This window comes from Nelumbo nucifera, chromosome 2 (assembly GCF_055504915.1).
Source record: "Nelumbo nucifera cultivar China Antique chromosome 2, China Antique-T2T, whole genome shotgun sequence".
Lineage (NCBI taxonomy): Eukaryota > Viridiplantae > Streptophyta > Magnoliopsida > Proteales > Nelumbonaceae > Nelumbo > Nelumbo nucifera.
In genome coordinates this window covers 16,581,297-16,598,713 of record NC_142650.1, presented here as the reverse complement: position 1 = coordinate 16,598,713, position 17,417 = coordinate 16,581,297, and the positions used below count along the sequence as shown (strand labels likewise).

Below are 17,417 nucleotides of genomic sequence, written 5' to 3'. Positions count from 1 at the left end.
ATCGGTTTTTCAAATACCCCATACATGGCACAAGTGGAAAAACTCAACACCAATTTTCTCCCCGCTTATCAAAAAAAAAAAAAAGACGTATCAGCTTGATACGGTCTGATACAGACTAATTTGATGTATGTATCAGCCCATATATACATTAAAAATTTTGAATTCCCTCTCAATTTAAGTTTTGGATTTCATATTTAATAAGTCTTTAATAAATCTTCTATTAAATCATCAACCTGTTAAGCTTTGCAAACTTTGAATTTATCTCCCATTTGAATTAGCTAACCTTATTAATTCTCAAATTTTGACAGCAAGAATCTTACCACTACAGACAAAACTACATTAAAATATCAAGAATCTCGCACTACCACGAGATATTAGTGCTTTGCTTCCAATTATATATATATAAGACAAAGCAATAAAAAATCTTCAGTCGTTATAAAACAGTCCCTTAACCTTAAGTCTGTTAGTTCCAAAAAAAAAAAAGTCTATTAGTTCACGCTTCACATAAACTATTCAAGTGTGTGCTTACCTTATTTATGGTCGTTTTAACCTTAAATTTTGTGTTATTAATACATTTATAAGATTGATATTAATTTCCCTTATGTATCCATGTTTATTTCAATATTTCATCATATTTATGCATATCTAAAGTGTATTATGATCCACATCTTAATACTGTCTAGATCAAGGTTTTTAAAATGGATTGGACAAGGAACCGTTCAGGGGTCCGGTTCCCTGGTCGAACAGTCCAACTGTGAACAATCCAATTATTTGGACGGAATGAATGGCCCGCTTTGATAAAAAAAATAAAATATAAAAACAGAAAATAGCCAAAAACCATTGTCTGGATTGATGGTTCAATAGTTCAATCGCTTGGGTCAGCGGTTTGCTGACCAAATCAACAGCTTTTGACCAAATAGTGATTTTGGGGTGAAATGGAACCAATCAGGTGACCGTTTCCCGTTTTTCCTGTCCAACCGTCCAATCCAGTCCGGTTTTGAAAACATTGGTCTAGATTGTCTCTCCATGCTATGTAATACCAATAGTTTGAACCTTGGCTAAACTATAACCGATGTTCCTTTTTCTCTTTTTTAATGCAAAAAGCATTTTATTCTTGTTTACCTGTTGATATTTCTTGTTTTTTTTCTGTATTTATGAGATTGGAAAACTAAATTGAAACTCCCACCACCCAATACCCACTACAAAACAAGGAACAGTTTGATTCAATTAGACTATTTTCATGGTTCTTTGGTAAATCATTTTGCCATAACCGCATAAATACGCTTTAGAGAGTGCTTTCCACATCAAAATTATATCATTTTTGTTTATCTCACAGTTGTGTCCATTTTGAAAAATAAAATCATACATATTGGCAAATATCCCCCTTAGAGTTTTGTTGTACTGCATGCTGGATCTTGGTTGGTTCCTTGACCTCTTGGTAAGTTAAGGGTGTGTTTGAGGAAGACACAGAAACGTGGTTCGATTAATTAGGGTGATGTTTGGTATTGAGGTTGTTTCGAAACACTGCCATTCCAGTTCCACTCAGGCGTTGAGTTTAAATGTGAATTTTTCGTTTGGTTGAAACTGTTTTGAATTAAAAGTCATAAAGCATTTCTTCTATAAATTGGTGTTGGGGGAACATCAAAATGATGTTTCCACCCTAAGCTGCTCATTTGAAGTTGAATGACCTGACTCTTAATTGGCAGTGGCAGTGTAGAGATTTATTCTGATTATATACTAGCAAAAATGGGCATATACCATCGAAAACCCATAAAACCTACAACCAAAACAATGGGTTTTTTTTGTTCTGTGTTTCTAGAACCATCAGATATACATCTAGATGTTATCATGTTAATCTGTGCAACGAGGCAATCATCAGAAAACATTTATATTTTAAACTTGACCTTGGTTGAGAGATCAGTATAGTAGGATGGTGTCACATTGAATACAAACATTTCATTTAAACGTCTCAAGAATCAATGTCAATACCAAACACGGTACTGCTCAAAACACTTGTCCAATGCCTAGTCAGCATAAGACCCAACAAACAAGTTTCATGGCAAAACACATTGGCAATTTGACATCAAATGCCATTGCCTCTGTAAATGTTTGAGCCTGAAATGGAAATGGTACCAAACACAACCATTATGATGTGTAACGGAACAAATTGTCATCACCACGGGATTAGGTTGGATTTACACAGCATAGGGCAAGTGACAACCAAATCCTTATTACAGTTTGAGCAGGTTGGCTTCATACAGTTTATCTGCATAATGGCCATTATCCTTTGCTTGCAGCTGCATATCACATGCTCTATGCCTCAACATTTTTCAGTGTATGGCCTATTGCTTGCCAATGTAACCAGGGTTGTTACATGTATAACCTGATAATCGATCAAATTCAGTGGCAAAAAGCCTGTCTAAAAGTCCCAAGAAAAAAGTACAGGGAAAATGAGATGATTCCTCAAACAAATCAAGTTTGTGTAAAAATTACTACAATTGTTCCATAAGGACATTTTACCAATTAAGAACCGATAACAATAAAAAAGGAGCCTTATTTCACTCCAGCAAGTTCCAATTGTTCTAAGAGCAACACCTACCCACTGATACTTTAAAGCTTCTTCTATACTTCCCTCATGAATCTTTTTTTAGTCTGTCAAGATCAAGGAGGAAAAATGAGCAAGACATGAAAGACAAGCGTGAAGGAATTTTGAAGATCACTCAAAATCAGTTAAAAAAATGAAACATTGCAAGTGCCTCCATATGCCTAAATAGACTCAACAGTGAAACCAAATCTTCTCTTTATTTGTTTCTTTATTTACAGAGGCACAGAGCCCACTGCTTGGTGTGACAGTAAAATCTCGGGCTGACAAGTGTGAAAACACTTGTTCAAGTCTGAGAGAAACTACTTTGTGCCGAAAAAAAAAAAAGCCAAATGCTAGGTCTGTACCCAGTCAACTCCCAGGACCCCAGCTAGTTGGGGCCATCATTGAGTAATGGCCTTTCATTTTATATATTTTATTCCTTTTTCAAATTTGGCATTACCCAACGAAATCAATGGAACTATAATCCCTTGGGGTCTATCAAAGATGAGATGGTTCTCCAGATCCCATGCTTTTACAGAGTCATTATCCCTACCTCTCTCAGAAATGGATTAAATTCGGTACTTCCTAGTATTAAACATTGGATAAAATTAGAATTTCCATAATATAAAAACAAGTATCAAAATTCATAAAAATAAATCTATAAAGCATACCTGCTCTAGAGTTAGAAACATGATCACATTCCAAGATCCCAGTCGACCAAAATTTGGAATGAACCCCTTATAAAAAGCAAGAGGCCCCTGAAAAGATTAACCATCATCACCACAATGTAGTCCTTACAAAAATCAACTGGCCCCTAAAAAACATCAACCAACTGCAGAACTATGTATTAAAAGAATAGTTCCTTATTCCAAGTTTTCCTACAATGCCAACAGCAAATACAGAGACAACTCCTTTGGTTAATGGAATAAAACATGCTTGCTATTCACACAAGTTAGCTAGTACTGGTCAAATCTTTAGAGATGATGAGACAGCCTAAAGAATTGGATAAAAAACAAAAGAACCAGAACAATATTCACTTCTAGATTGACTATAAGAATGAAAAACGAAGCATATAGAGCAAAAACATCAACCCTTGTGAAGCTAGTAAAAATATCCACTAAAGCAACTCATTTGTTCACGAAGGATACATGACCCCCCCCCAAGGTTAATGTGTCTTGTTGGGATGCTACCTGTTGAAGATTAATTAGTTTTATGATGTTTTTCTGAGTAGATGTTTTATGTTAGTTGTTAGATAGGAGGTGGGGACCACAATAGTTATGTGAGTCCAAATTTTATTATGTTTTTTGAGTGTTATATATGCTGTTTTATGTTTTTCCGCCCTATAAGGGCATAGTTGTCTTTGTACTGTTCTATTATTTTAGTATAAATAATAAGTGAAGGGGGCGGCCAGATTATTGCTCTCTTTTCTTTTCAAATTCTCTTCTTCTCCTCTCCTCCTTCTCTCTTCAAGAAACTACTTTCTTTCATTTTTTTTTTTAATTCAGCAGATTCCTACTTGGTATCAGAGCATCGGCTAGGGTTTCTTGAAGCATTCTCATGCAGCCCTAGATCAGCCGACTGCATGAAGTAGTAAAGGGCTGATCGATCTGCTATAGATTGCCCAGTTCTTGGAGTTTTTGGTGGGATCTAGACATCAGGAAGGTGATCTACTGTTCGGCATCAAAATCAGGAAGAACTGGATTACGGGGAAGAGTCCTAGAAAAGTTGGACTATTTGTTTTTTATCTAATATTGGGTGCCCAGGTATTGTTAGTTTTCTTTTGATTTTCTGAAGATGACGGTTTGGTTTCTGAAATTTTCTAAGCCTCCCGAAGTGATCGATTCACTTTTCTCTTTGTTGGGAGGCGTGGGGAGGAGAGAGCTTTCCCTCCAGCTAGGGTTTTCTTCTTCCGGAAGGGTTGGTTTCTATGTGTGTGGTATTAAATTATTTTTTGAAGGTCTCCAATCTATTTTTTCTTACTGTTGAACTGTTTGAAGTAAAATGAAGAGTTGGAATACCGAGATGAAATCTACCGATACTGTGGGACTGGGTGTTGGAGGTAGTAGTGATACTTTTGGGTTTGGGATCATTACTACAGTAAAACTTGATGGTACAAATTATTTGGAGTGGGCGCAATCAGCTAAGATGGCTATTAGTGCCCGTAAAAAATTAGGGTATCTCACTGGGGAGGAGAAGAAACCTGATACAGACTCTTCCCAATGGGTGCAAGAGAATTACATGGTAATGTCCTGTCTGTGTAATTCTATGTTACTTCATATTGCAAAAAATTTCCTATGGCCTAATACTGCTAAGGAGATTTGGGATGGAGTGACTGAAACCTACTCTCAGAAGCAAAATGAAGCTAGAGCCTATCAGTTAAGAAATCAGGTGATAAGTATGAAACAGGGAGAAAAACCTCTTGCTAGGAGATTTGGGATGGAGTGACTGAAACCTACTCTCATAAGCAAAATGAAGCCAGAGCCTATCAGTTAAGAAATCAGGTGATAAGTATGAAACAGGGAGAAAAACCTCTTGCTATGTATTTCTCCATGCTGAAAAACTTGGTGTGTGATTGTTGCAAGAAGCCTAAGCATACCAGGGACACTTGTTGGAAGCTTCATCCAAATCTTATAACTGCTCGGATAAGAAACAAGAAGGGAAATGCAAATGTAGCCACTACAGGAGACTCTTCAGCCCCTCTCCCAAACTGATTGGGAATCCATTGCAGTAGCAACAGTGAGAACAGAATTGGAGAGGTTTGGACAGCTTATGAGTAAGAAAGATTCACCCAGCTCTAGCCTTCCAGATGGACAGCAGAATGCAGGAGCCAACTACACCACTTCCTTTGCACATACAGGTAGTTCATATGCAACTACAAATCTTGCATCCACTTCAGGTAAGGAGGGACCTCCCTGGATTATAGACTCAGGAGCATCTGAGCATATGACTAATGCCCCTACCATTTTTAGTTCCTATCAGTTGTGCTCCGGTAGAAACAATCTCTACAGCAGATGGTTCACATATGCCCATTGCTGGAAAGGGGATAGTTAGAGTGACCAATGATATAACTATGTCTTCTGTTTTACATGTCCCTAGACTTCATACCAACCTACTGTCTGTTAGTTCTTTGACAAAAAATTTGAATTGTTCTGTGACCTTTCTTCTTGGTAATTGTGTTTTGCAGGATCTGGAGTCAAAGAAGATGATTGGGAGTGGTCATGAGGTGAATGAAGTCTACCTTCTGGATGAGATTCCGAGACATCAGGGCCATCATGTTAGCAGCAGCAGTAGTAGTGGGCCCGAGTCAGTGAACCAAATTATGCTTTGGCACAATCGCTTGGGACATCTTTCTTTTAGTTCTTTGAAATGTCTTCCCAAAGCTGTTTGAGTCTGTTCAATTATCTACTTTGGAGTGTGAGAGTTGTCAGTTAGGAAAGCATTGTACACAGTCTTTTAAACCAAGTAATAAAAGAAGTACTTCTGCTTTTAATATTGTTCACACTGATGTATGGGGACCATATCAAATCTCTTCCATGGGAGGATTCCGTTACTTTCTCTTGTTTGTGGATGATTATACACAATATTCTTTGATATATTTGATGAGATCACGTGATGAGGTTCCTAACTTAGTACGACAATTCCACCAAATGGTTCTCACACAATTTGGGAGTGAGAACTAAGGCTTTTAGATCAGATAATGCCAAAAAGTACTTTGAGAAGGACCTAACCATGTATCTCTTAGAATATGGTGTAGTTCATCAGAGCAGTTGTGCATATACACCGCAACAGAATGGAGTTGCTGAGAGGAAAAACAGACACATTGTGGAGGTGGCAAGGAGTCTTATGGTGTGTGCTTCAGTTCCTGTGCAGTTCTTACAGCCGTACATGTGATTAACTGTGTTCCTTCACGGACTTTGGGGTTTAAGGTGCCATTTAGCCTTCTTTTTCCAAATGGAGAGATATTTTGTATACCTCTGAGGGTTTTTGGTTGTGTTTCTTTTGTTCACATTCTTGGCACTCATCGCAAGAAATCGGATCCTAAGGCCAAGAAATGTGTTTTTCTTGGGTATGCTCAGAACCAAAAGGGGTATTGATGTTATGATCCATTGTCGAGGAGCAGATTTGTCGCTATGGATGTTACCTTTTTTGAATCCACATTCTTCTTCTCGAGTGGTTCTCCTCAGGGGGAGAGTTTTGGGGAGAACTCACAATCTGTTCCTCTTCCTGTTTCTGTAGTGCCTCCATCAGTTCAACCAGCATCTATATCAGTTCAGCCAGCACCTACACCACCAGTTCAGCCAGCACCTGCACCTCCAGTTTCATTACATGAGCCACTACGAGCAACCTCACAGCAATATTAGTGCCGGCAGATGATGGTTGACTCCACACATCCTCGACCCACACCACTCTCTATCAGTCCTTCTGAAACTCCAGATTCAGCAGATACAGTTCCAGGTATTCCTCTTGAGCCTGAGCCTGTTAAGTTTTATGATGATAACGTTTCTGTCCCTAACACCATTGTTGCAGTTGATTCCACTGACCTTAATCTTCCCATTGCACTTCGTAAGGGGGAGAGAAAGTGTACAGCCCACTGCATTTCACACCATCTTTCCTACAGTGCCTTATCACCCTCCTACCATGCTTTTCTTTCTTCCCTGGATTCTGTGTCTATACCCAGGAATGTTACTGAGGCTCTCTCCAAACCTAAGTGGAAAACAGCCATGCAAGATGAGATGGATGCTTTGATCAAAAACCAAACTTGGGAAATAGTTGATCTCCCCCCAGACAATGAGACAGTCAAATGTCGATAGGTATTCACAGTGAAGTATAAGGTCGATGGCAAGATAGAGAGGTACAAGGCAAGGTTGGTAGCAAAAGGGTATACTCAGACCTATGGTGTTGATTATCTGGAAACCTTTGCACCAATAGCTAAGATGAGTTCAGTTCATATCCTTTTATCTCTAGCAGCCACCTATTCATGGTCCTTGTTCCAGCTTGATGTCAAAAATGCTTTCCTCAATGGTGACTTACAAGAGGAGGTATATATGGACATTCTAGCAGGCTTTTATGAAAATGTTGGTAAAGGAAAGGTGTGCAGACTTAGAAAATCTCTGTATGGACTGAAACAGTCACCTAGGGCTTAGTTTGACAGGTTCAGAGGGGCACTCGTCCGTTTTGGATACACAGACACAGTCTGATCACACCCTCTTTGTAAAGAGGAGAGATGCTTTGGTGTCAATTCTGATTGTGTATGTGGATGATATAGTGGTGACAAGAAATGATCTGGAGGAGATTGATGATCTCAAAAAATCATTGCAGCAAGAATTTGAGATCAAAGATCTTGGTGAGTTCAAATACTTCTTAGGGATTGAAGTTGCAAGATCCAAGCATGGGATCTTCATTTCACAAAGAAAGTATGTACTTGACCTTCTGCAAGAGACTAGGAAGTTGGGGACCAAACCAGCAGACACTCCTATTGATCCAAATCACATAATTAATGGTGTGGATGGTGAATTGGTAAAAGATGTGGGGAGATATCAAAGAATGGTGGGCCGACACCTGTATTTGTGTATGACACGACCAGATATTTCCTATGTTGTCAGTGTTGTGAGTCAGTACATGCATGCACCTCGGGTTCAGCACTAGGAAGCTATTGAGAGAATACTTGCATATTTGAAAAAGCACCCTAGCAGAGGCATTCTTTTCTCAAATCATGAGAATCTAAAGCTAGAATCCTATACAGATGCAGACTGGGCAAGATGCTTAAATGACAGGAGGTCTACATCAGGAGTGTGTACCTTTGTAGGTGGAAACTTGATCTCTTGGAAGAGTAAGAAGCAAGGTCAAGTGCAGAGGCTGAGTATAGATCCATGGCTCATGGTGTCTCAGAACTTCTTTGGGTTGGATCTCTTTTGAGTGAGATTGGAGTGAAAGCAAAGGAACCTATGATGTTATACTGTGACAATCAGGCTGCAATCAATATTACCCACATTCCAATTCAACATGATAGGACAAAACACATTTAAGTTGATAGACACTTTATAAGAGAAAGGGTAACAACCGGAGAAGTTTGTTTGCCTTATATCTCTTCAGAGTTGCAACTGGTTGATGTTCTCACTAAAGGGGTGGCAAGGAACAAGCTTGAACATGATCTACGCAAGTTGGGAATGTGTGACATTTACTCCCAACTTGAGGGGGAGTGTTGAAGATTAATTAGTTGTATGATGTTTTTCTAAGTAGATGTTTTATGTTAGTTGTTAGATAGGAGGTGGGGACCACAATAGTTATGTGAGTCCAAATTTTATTATGTTTTTTGAGTGTTATATATGTTGTTTTATGTTTTGCCGCCCTATAAGAGCATAATTGTCTTTGTACTGTTCTATTATTTTAGTATAAATAATAAGTGAAGGGGGCGGCCAGATTATTGCTCTCTTTTCTTTTCAAATTCTCTTCTTCTCTTCTTCTCCTCCTCTCCTCCTTCTCTCTTCAAGAAACTACTTTCTTTCATATATATTTTTTTTAATTCAGCAGATTCCTACTCTACCCTTCAAAACATCAACCCTTGTGATAGACTTAAAGGAAATGGAAACCTAGGAGTAGCTCCAATAGGTGATCAAATGAGATAAAGTATAATAAGATGTTTTAGTCATGTGCATAGAAAACCACCAACAGAACCCATCAGAAGCAATTTGTTGCAAGTTGAAAGGGCTAGAAGGGCTTGGGGTAGACCAAAAAGGACATGGGTTGAAGTAGTTAGAAATTATTTAAGTGCCCATAATTTAACAATGGATGTGGCATTAAATAGAACAGACTGGCGAAACAGGATTAATATAGCTGACCCCATATACTTGGGATAAGGTTTGGATGATGATGATGATGCATTCTTTGTCTCAAAAGTAGAGAAAGCAAAAATCACCTTTTATTGGTTTGTCATTATATGTCTCAAGTGAGAAATCGCATTTCCCCTCTCTTTTTGGGAAGTCATGGACAGCTCCACAAAACATTATGGATGCAAAATGCAACATTTTGTCAAATAAAAATGAAATTGTTGTGACAAAGCACATGGGCTGGTATTTTATGGAGAACTTGTGGAGAAAAGAAATGCTAGAGTATTTGAAAAGAAATGACACTGTGTGGAGTTCTTAATTGATCTGGCCAAAGTGAGAACAGCCCATTGGGTGTTGGTATGTAAGGATTGAGAAATTTAAAGGTGTCACAGTGCATGACCAATTGAGAGGATAGTATATTCTGGCTGGTACATCCAACAGGGCTAAATTTTGATGGTCACAGTCTTGGCAATCTATGTGAATATGAAGTGGGTAGAGGATGAAGGAGGTAGAATCCTGCTTAGATTTTCAGAACCGGTATTTGGAAATTCTATGAGAGCTGAAATGGTGGCTGTAATCCAAGGCCTAAAATTGATAGCTCGGCAGAACTGGAAAAGCATGGTTGTTGAAAGAGATTGCCAAATAGTTATCACATGATTAATATCAGTTGGGAAGCCTCTTTGGATGTTTGCTTTTCTTTTGAGAGAAGCTAAGGCCTTAGGAAGAAACCTGAACTGCTCATTCAGGTGGATTCTAGGTCTGCGAATGTGGTGGCTGACAATCTAGCAAAAGCTGGGTTAACAAGGCAAGACTGTTTATGGGGGTATGCTACTATGCTGAGACCTGGGAATAAATTGTAAACTGTGTATCATAGACACATTGTTTTGAGCACTGTTAGCTGAAAGCTGTCTTTGTATTGTCCGTGCTGTCTACCTTTGGACAGTATAGTTTCTGAGCTTTTCTTGAATGAAGTACATTATCAAAAAAAATTTATTAGATATAATATGAACTCGGTCACTTGTTCTAAGTCAACAAGCCTTAACCTTAAGCAAAACCCAACTATGGAAAGAAAATAATAGTGCAACCTTCATTTCTTCTAGGAGCCTTAACCTTTAGAAAAGAAACTAAAGGCTCGGTTTGTTTGCAATGCAAATTTGACATGGATGCAAGTTTTGCACCTGGTTTGTTTGTAACCATGATTTGCTCTCCTACTTGATGCAAAAGTTGCACTTTTTTCTAAATCTATACTCCTTGGCAGTATGAACTTTGCATCCTGAAAACTGATGCAAAATTTATACCAGCTTCCTCCTACCTTCTCTCTCTTTCTCACATAAAGTAAGGGCACATGAATTTACTTCCCATTTTCTTTCATATAAAGTGGGGACCGTATCATTCTAGTTCCATTACAAAAAAGCAAGGTCAAACCTGAAACAAAAGTAAACCAGAATTTACACTTGGCTCATTTGCATTTCTATGCATTTAGACCAATTCAAATTTCATTTGCACTGCAAACAAACTGAACCAAAAGAAATGGGAAAGAAATAAATAAGCAATGAGTAAATACATGCTCTCTAGAAGTAAAAAAGATGATGGAAGAGATGAAATTATAAAACTCAAACAGGGATATCCATTTGATTGCCCATAGTTCACAGAGTCTACATGCACTAAAATTTTTGAGAATTAAACGTTTAACATCAAACAGAGTCAGAGACTTTGAAGCATTCACAATGAAGGACAGAATCAAGACTCAATGTTATGCAGGTGAAGCACTTTATCATACCTTGCAATAACAGGTGCATGCAATTTCCTATTATTTAAACAGATGGCACAAATCCAAGAAATCATGCTTCTGATCTTGGCAGCTGAGCTGTATAACTACTAGATGCATGGTTTCAAATGTCACGACATTTCGCTAATGCGCCCGACATCTGTCAATGTCGAGATTCACCGACATGAAAATGGATGGTAATATAAAAATTACATTATTTCGGTCGACATTTCCTATATTTCAGAAATGTCAACCAAATCGGTCCAAATAACAAAAAAAAAGACAGTTTTTCCTATTATGTTGACAGGATGTCGACTAATGTACATCAATAATATAATATATTAGTATATTATATTAATATAAATTATTCCATTAATAATTTCTATTTAATATTTCAAATAAAATGTCTATAAAAAAGAATTAACAAAATATAAAAACAAAAGAATAAGTTAATTACTTTATAATATAAAACATAAAATATTTTCAAGTAATAAAATATTAACTAGTTAGTATTTTAAAATATTTATTAAAATCAGAAATGTTTATTAAATTTTATAATAAATCATATTCTACATTTAATATAAAAAATCAGAATAAATTTATTAAATTTTATACTAAATCATAATTTATTATAAATTTAGTATTAAAAATCATAATAAATTCATTAAGTTTTATAAGAAATCAGAATTTATCATAATCTTAATACTACAAAAAGGAGAATCAGTTTATTAAATTTATAATAAAACATAATATATTATAACATTAATATTTAAAAAATCAGAATAAATGTATTTCCATTTACTAGTGTGAAATAAATATATTAGAATTTATAATAAATCATAATTAAAAATAAGAAAAGAAAATATCTGATAACCTTGTAAAAACATCAAAATGCATAATAAATCAGTAAATTGTCATTTACTAATTTGTTATTGATATTAGTTTCTTAGCTTTATATAATGGTTGGGAATAAGATAATAGTCTAGAAATATGTATTAATGCTTCTTTTATCATTTTACAAAATATCATTGCATATTTCCACATATTTCATAATATTTCCACAATGTCTCTAATTTTTACAATATTTCCCCTTGACATTTCCAACATATGTCCTATATTCTGGTAATCGACATTTCCATCGACATCGACATTTTAAACCTTGACTAGGTGTAGTTTTCAAGTACAACTATGGCAATATAAGGTAACTAATTCAACTAGATGAAAAAGGGAATATGAAAGGAAAATTGAACCTACATCATTTTTCAATGTCTTGATGAAACAATCAAGTGTGCTTTTGTAGGTTGAATCTCCCATCATTCTTGACTTCACCTACAACATAACAATACAATATAAATATTGTCCTTTCTAGATGTAAAATAATATACATATATGACTTAATGTTTTATTAACAAAATGAATAAATTGGCAAGGATGTTTAACCAGTTGAAAAACAAACAAGCAACCAAATCATTTACTGCATTGTCAAAGTAAAATGGAGACATCTTATGTTAAACCAACTTCATCGCAATTAAGAATATGCAAGTGAATAACCCTCTCCATAAGAAGAGTCATTCCTTAGACCATGGAAGCCAGAAGCATTTTACAAATTTTCACTGGCATTGTCTCCACATAACCCAGAATGAATTAGAATTCAGATTATACTTAGTAGAAGATATCTTGATAGCTAAAGAACAAACTATTTTAGTCATTGGCATATATATCTCTGGTCATTGTAACCAAGGTCCAATTTTCATATGTAGCTCACCTATATGCAAAACTATGTTTTAATAACTTGATTGAAACTTTAGTAGTACTAACAGGAAAATTGTTCCATGTTAATCTTCAGAATTTAGAGAATTTGCAGTTGAAGGTCCTTCATTTTTCTTGCAGTTTATAAAAGTCAAACTTGTCCATTTGATTTGATTTTAGTGTCGTTAGAAACATCTATCCAAAAAACCAAGACCCTGTGAATCCAATGTTTCTTGAAAGAGTTAGGACATTTTTTAAGGAAGATTTAGGACCATTTTATTGATGTAGTTGACGATGAGAATTTAGTATTTCTAATTTCCAAGTCTATCATGCAGTTGCTTCAGGTTTATCTAATTATGGTAGGACAAGTAGTGAGTATTTGGCATATCTTATGAGTTAAGAGTTCACATTCCACATTTAAGGGGCCATTGCTTGGTGTAATGGTAAAATTCAGGCTGACACGTATGAGAACACAGGTTCAGTACCAAAGGTTAGGTCCATATCCAATCCACCCCTCTGAAGGCCCCAGATGACTGGAACCAACAATGGGTAATGAATGACCTTTATGGGTAATATATGGGATCTGTAAAAGAAGAGGAGGGTCAGATAACCAAGCATTTCCTACTCATAAGTTTACTAAACTGGAACCAGAAGGAATTAAAGGAAAAAGGAATTTGCATTTTAAGGGGAAAAGTACTACATTATCTACATGATCTCAACCAGAGAATAAAAATATTTTCATTGCTGGCAAACCACAAATGCATCTAATAAAATATTTATAGAAAAAATCATATCACAAGATAATAAACCAATCAGTTTCAAGTTATAGAAAACTGACAAAGAAAGCTTACCACATCAACTGGAGAACCAATGCACACTGCAAAAAATCCGGCCCCCAAACCGGCTAGAAGATGAGTAAAAACATTATCTGTGAATCCTGGAATGTTCAAAATTGTCTGCATTGGGGTAAAAAAATCAGAAATGAACTCAAAACATCATAGGAAAGAAAAGGACTACCAATCAAATTCATTAGGGCTGCAAGTCAGGTTGCCCGATTTGAAGAATTTAAACTACATCAGGAGGGCTCAGCCCAATGAAAACTTAACAAATTCCCAACCTAACCTGACACAAGTTGCACCCTTAAAATTCATGTTCTGATTTCACCTGTTTCACTTGGTCGTAGCTGGCCAGTTCAGCAGCATTTATGATAGCATTTCGTGCTATATTAGGCCCAAGCCCAGTCCAAAGAGCCCCTAGTCCTTCCTAAACATCAGAAAATAGTTAGTAAAGTTGAAGAAACAAATCGAATGAACAAACACCAAAGCATTTTTCTTTTTATAAACATAACTTGTCTGATTATTGTCGAATAAGCATTCAATGCCCCAAAATAACGCCTTGGCACCCCGGGTGACAACTTTCCTTCCGCTTGGAGTCGAACTTTAACAAGATCAGTTGGATTAGCCACTGTAATAGCTAGAGCACCTATATGATTTACATGTACTGTGTTCAGCATATTGAAAGACAAATTGAATAGTAAATTAAAGCAATATGAGAAGTTAATGCAGATTATAAGATAAATACAAGGGGAGCATAAATGAACAAAAAGAAGTTGATATGATGCATTTCTTAAAGAGAGAAGGGTTAAAGTCACTAGACGTACTCACCAGTCGTAAGTGCAGCAAGGATTTTCTTGGATAAAGGTACATCCCCAACAAAATCATTACCAACATAGAAGGTCTTGACCTGTGCAACATGTAATTATACATAAAATATCAAATACTCACCATGCAAATCACACATATGCACAAAAACACAATTTAAAGTCGGTGGGACAGAATAAATTCAAAACTTGCCGGTTCATATAATCCAATTCTTAAACCTCCATACAGGCACTGGCGATGTAATCCTGGTATAATGCCTTTCCAGAGTGCTGCTGCACCTTCTTCCCTAGCAATGGTAGCAACGGTACCCAACATGCCCCTGTATTTAGGTGAAACCACTCCAGCTCCAGAAGCTGCCTTTTTTTGGATCTGCAGCCTAACTTTAGCAGTGTCCAAAGGAATAGTACAAAGCTGCATGGAATCCATACACCATATAACACAGAATTTGATTTTTTTTTATAATTGTCAAATTGTAATATATAGAAGTTTCATTCCATTCAGGAACTCATTATAAATGTCTGAAGTAAGCCAGTGTGAATTTAGCTCATTGCTTCTTATAAAGAAATTGCACCATTTAGATATACAACTGAATTAAAGCCCTATCTTCCAAGTCTTTGATTCAAACTAAAATGAGGTGCAAGTTGAGCTAAAGGGGCTAAATTGAGATTCTTTCCAAAGGAGTTTTTCAGTCATTTAGTGTCTATGTCTTTCAGTAATATTAATGAATGGGTTGACTGCTCAATAGTTCTTGGCTCTAACACCTTTTTTTTTTTTTGGGAGGGGGGCTCAGTAATTCTCTAACACCATTGACTTGTTGATAAGGGATTTGTACATCTTGTTTCACACTTCACTTGATATTTACTTATTTCACATTTTTCTAAAGTCTACTAGAACTAAATTTTGGGGGATTTGTTTCTTCTTCATATCTGGCATCTAGTGTTATATCATTGCTTCCATCCTGCTATTGGAAAATTTTATATCACCGTAGATGTCACTTTCTTTAAATCCACCCCTTTCTCTTCCCTAGGCGCTTCTCTTCAGAGGGAGAATTAAGAGTATTGGAGAAAAGCAGTTCTTTACATTGCCAATTCCTATGACGGATGATGCCATCTCTCATTTCCTAGTATTACAGACATGTCATGCAAAGAATTGCAAGTGCGTTGGAGAAGACCTATAGTGGCTCCTATTGCTGATCTACCACAACCATCAGAATCTGTGAAAAGAAAAATGTGGTGTGCTTCTCGTTTCATTTCAAATTTTCTTTTTTACAATTGCATATGTCCTTCATATAGTGTTTTGTTTTCATCTATTTCTGTCTCTAAAAATATGGCAGAAGCCATGTCTAATCCTGAGTGGAAGGGTACCATGAAGCATAAAATGGATGGTTTACTATGCCTAGATGTATGGAGTGGAGTACAAAGAGACTTTTGCATTGGCAGCAAAAACGAATTTAATCTGAGTGTCAATATCTCTCGCTGCTCGTTTCTCTTGACCATTATACCAGTCCAGTGTCAATAATGCCTTTTTGAATTGGAATGTTGAGGAAGAAGTTTACATGATCCCACCACCAAGATACTTTAAGTGAGCTCATGGACATAAAAATTGAACCATTAAAATACATATAAAGAATCGTTGACCTTAAAAAATGCATAAAGAATTGATCAAATAAGAAGTCACATAAAATTAAGAATCAAAACTTCTAACAACCGCCCAAAAATGCATTTTGGTTGCTGGAAAATGTAAAAGCATAAAAATTTCGTAAAAATACATATAAAAAAATGTAAACTAACGTGATCAGACCAAACACAAATGGTGAATTGGTCTTGTAAACTGAAGCAACTCAAGTCAGAGATCATATGTACCTCGGCAAAACAAGCGGCGAAAGCGCTGCTAGCGAAGGTCCCAGCAAGCGAAATCTCGGTCCTTGGCCTGGAACCGGCCACCATCGTTGAATACAAACGACGGCGGGAACGAAGTACGGGATGCTGGAGAACGATTTCAGTGAGGATGAGCCAGGAAGGGATCGAGGTCTTACATAGGAGATAGAATAGAGCAGAAAAGGCGGAAATAAGGAAAAGAAAACGGAAAACGGCCTTCGTTAATGGGAATCTACGAAAAAGGAAAAATCGAAGGTTGAGCAAATGACTCTTCACTCTGCTCTTCCTCGTCATCATCAGTTACTCGCATTGCCACTGGCACTGGCACCAAATATTTCCTACTTTCCATCTCATTTGCACTCATTGCACTGAACTTATTTAATATTCACGCGAATAAAGACAAACAGAAAAAATTATTTAAAATTTAAGAAAATTAGATAAATTACGATGTACAACTGTTCCTGCTCAGCGGGAGTCTTCTGCTGATCTACAACCGTTTCTAAACCGATAGTCAACACAATGGACGGTCTGTAGAGTGTTTAGGAAACAGTTGCTTTCATGAATGCAAGCAGTGTTGTAAAACTCAGACCAAACCGGACGGTTGACCCGATTGTAGAAGTCCAGGTTTTTATGTCCGGTTCCGGTCCAATCATACAACACTGGATTCAAGCAACCAGCTGATATGTGCTTCTGGAAAAGCCTAATACAGATTTTCCAATCCTTTGGGTGGCCGTTGTGATGTTAAATGGGTCCACTTAGGGCTGCAAACGGATAGATCAGAATTTGATTCATTAAATTCGAATTTGGATAAAATCCGTTAGATTTGTATAGTATAATCACACGCCGGATTGCAATTGGATATTAAATACCATTAATGAATTAAACTAATAATGATTAAAATATATGCATTGAAATAAAGGAATCAGGGAATGTAGGTGTGCAAGTAAAGAA

At 36.6% G+C, this 17,417-nt stretch overlaps 1 protein-coding gene across 3 annotated transcripts; it reads right to left on the bottom strand.

Moving 5' to 3' along the window:
• Positions 1-1,941: 1,941 nt before the first annotated feature.
• On the bottom strand, positions 1,942-16,831 carry LOC104597025 (mitochondrial uncoupling protein 1-like). Of its 3 annotated transcripts, none has more exons than XM_010258404.3 (9): positions 16,452-16,831; positions 14,782-15,000; positions 14,593-14,671; positions 14,277-14,410; positions 14,093-14,191; positions 13,780-13,884; positions 12,434-12,508; positions 3,256-3,342; positions 1,942-2,652 (listed from the first exon to the last, which is right to left on the bottom strand). In XM_010258404.3, exons 1-9 carry the CDS (start codon positions 16,761-16,763, stop codon positions 2,623-2,625), a joined length of 1,140 nt encoding a protein of 379 aa, XP_010256706.1. In that variant the 5' UTR covers positions 16,764-16,831; the 3' UTR covers positions 1,942-2,622. The 3 variants fall into 3 exon arrangements, 2 of the variants coding, with proteins under 2 accessions (XP_010256706.1, XP_088755199.1); XR_016082953.1 differs by lacking the exon at positions 1,942-2,652 and adding an exon at positions 11,192-11,339; XM_088899073.1 differs by lacking the exon at positions 1,942-2,652 and having other exon boundaries at positions 3,256-3,416.
• Positions 16,832-17,417: the final 586 nt, after the last annotated feature.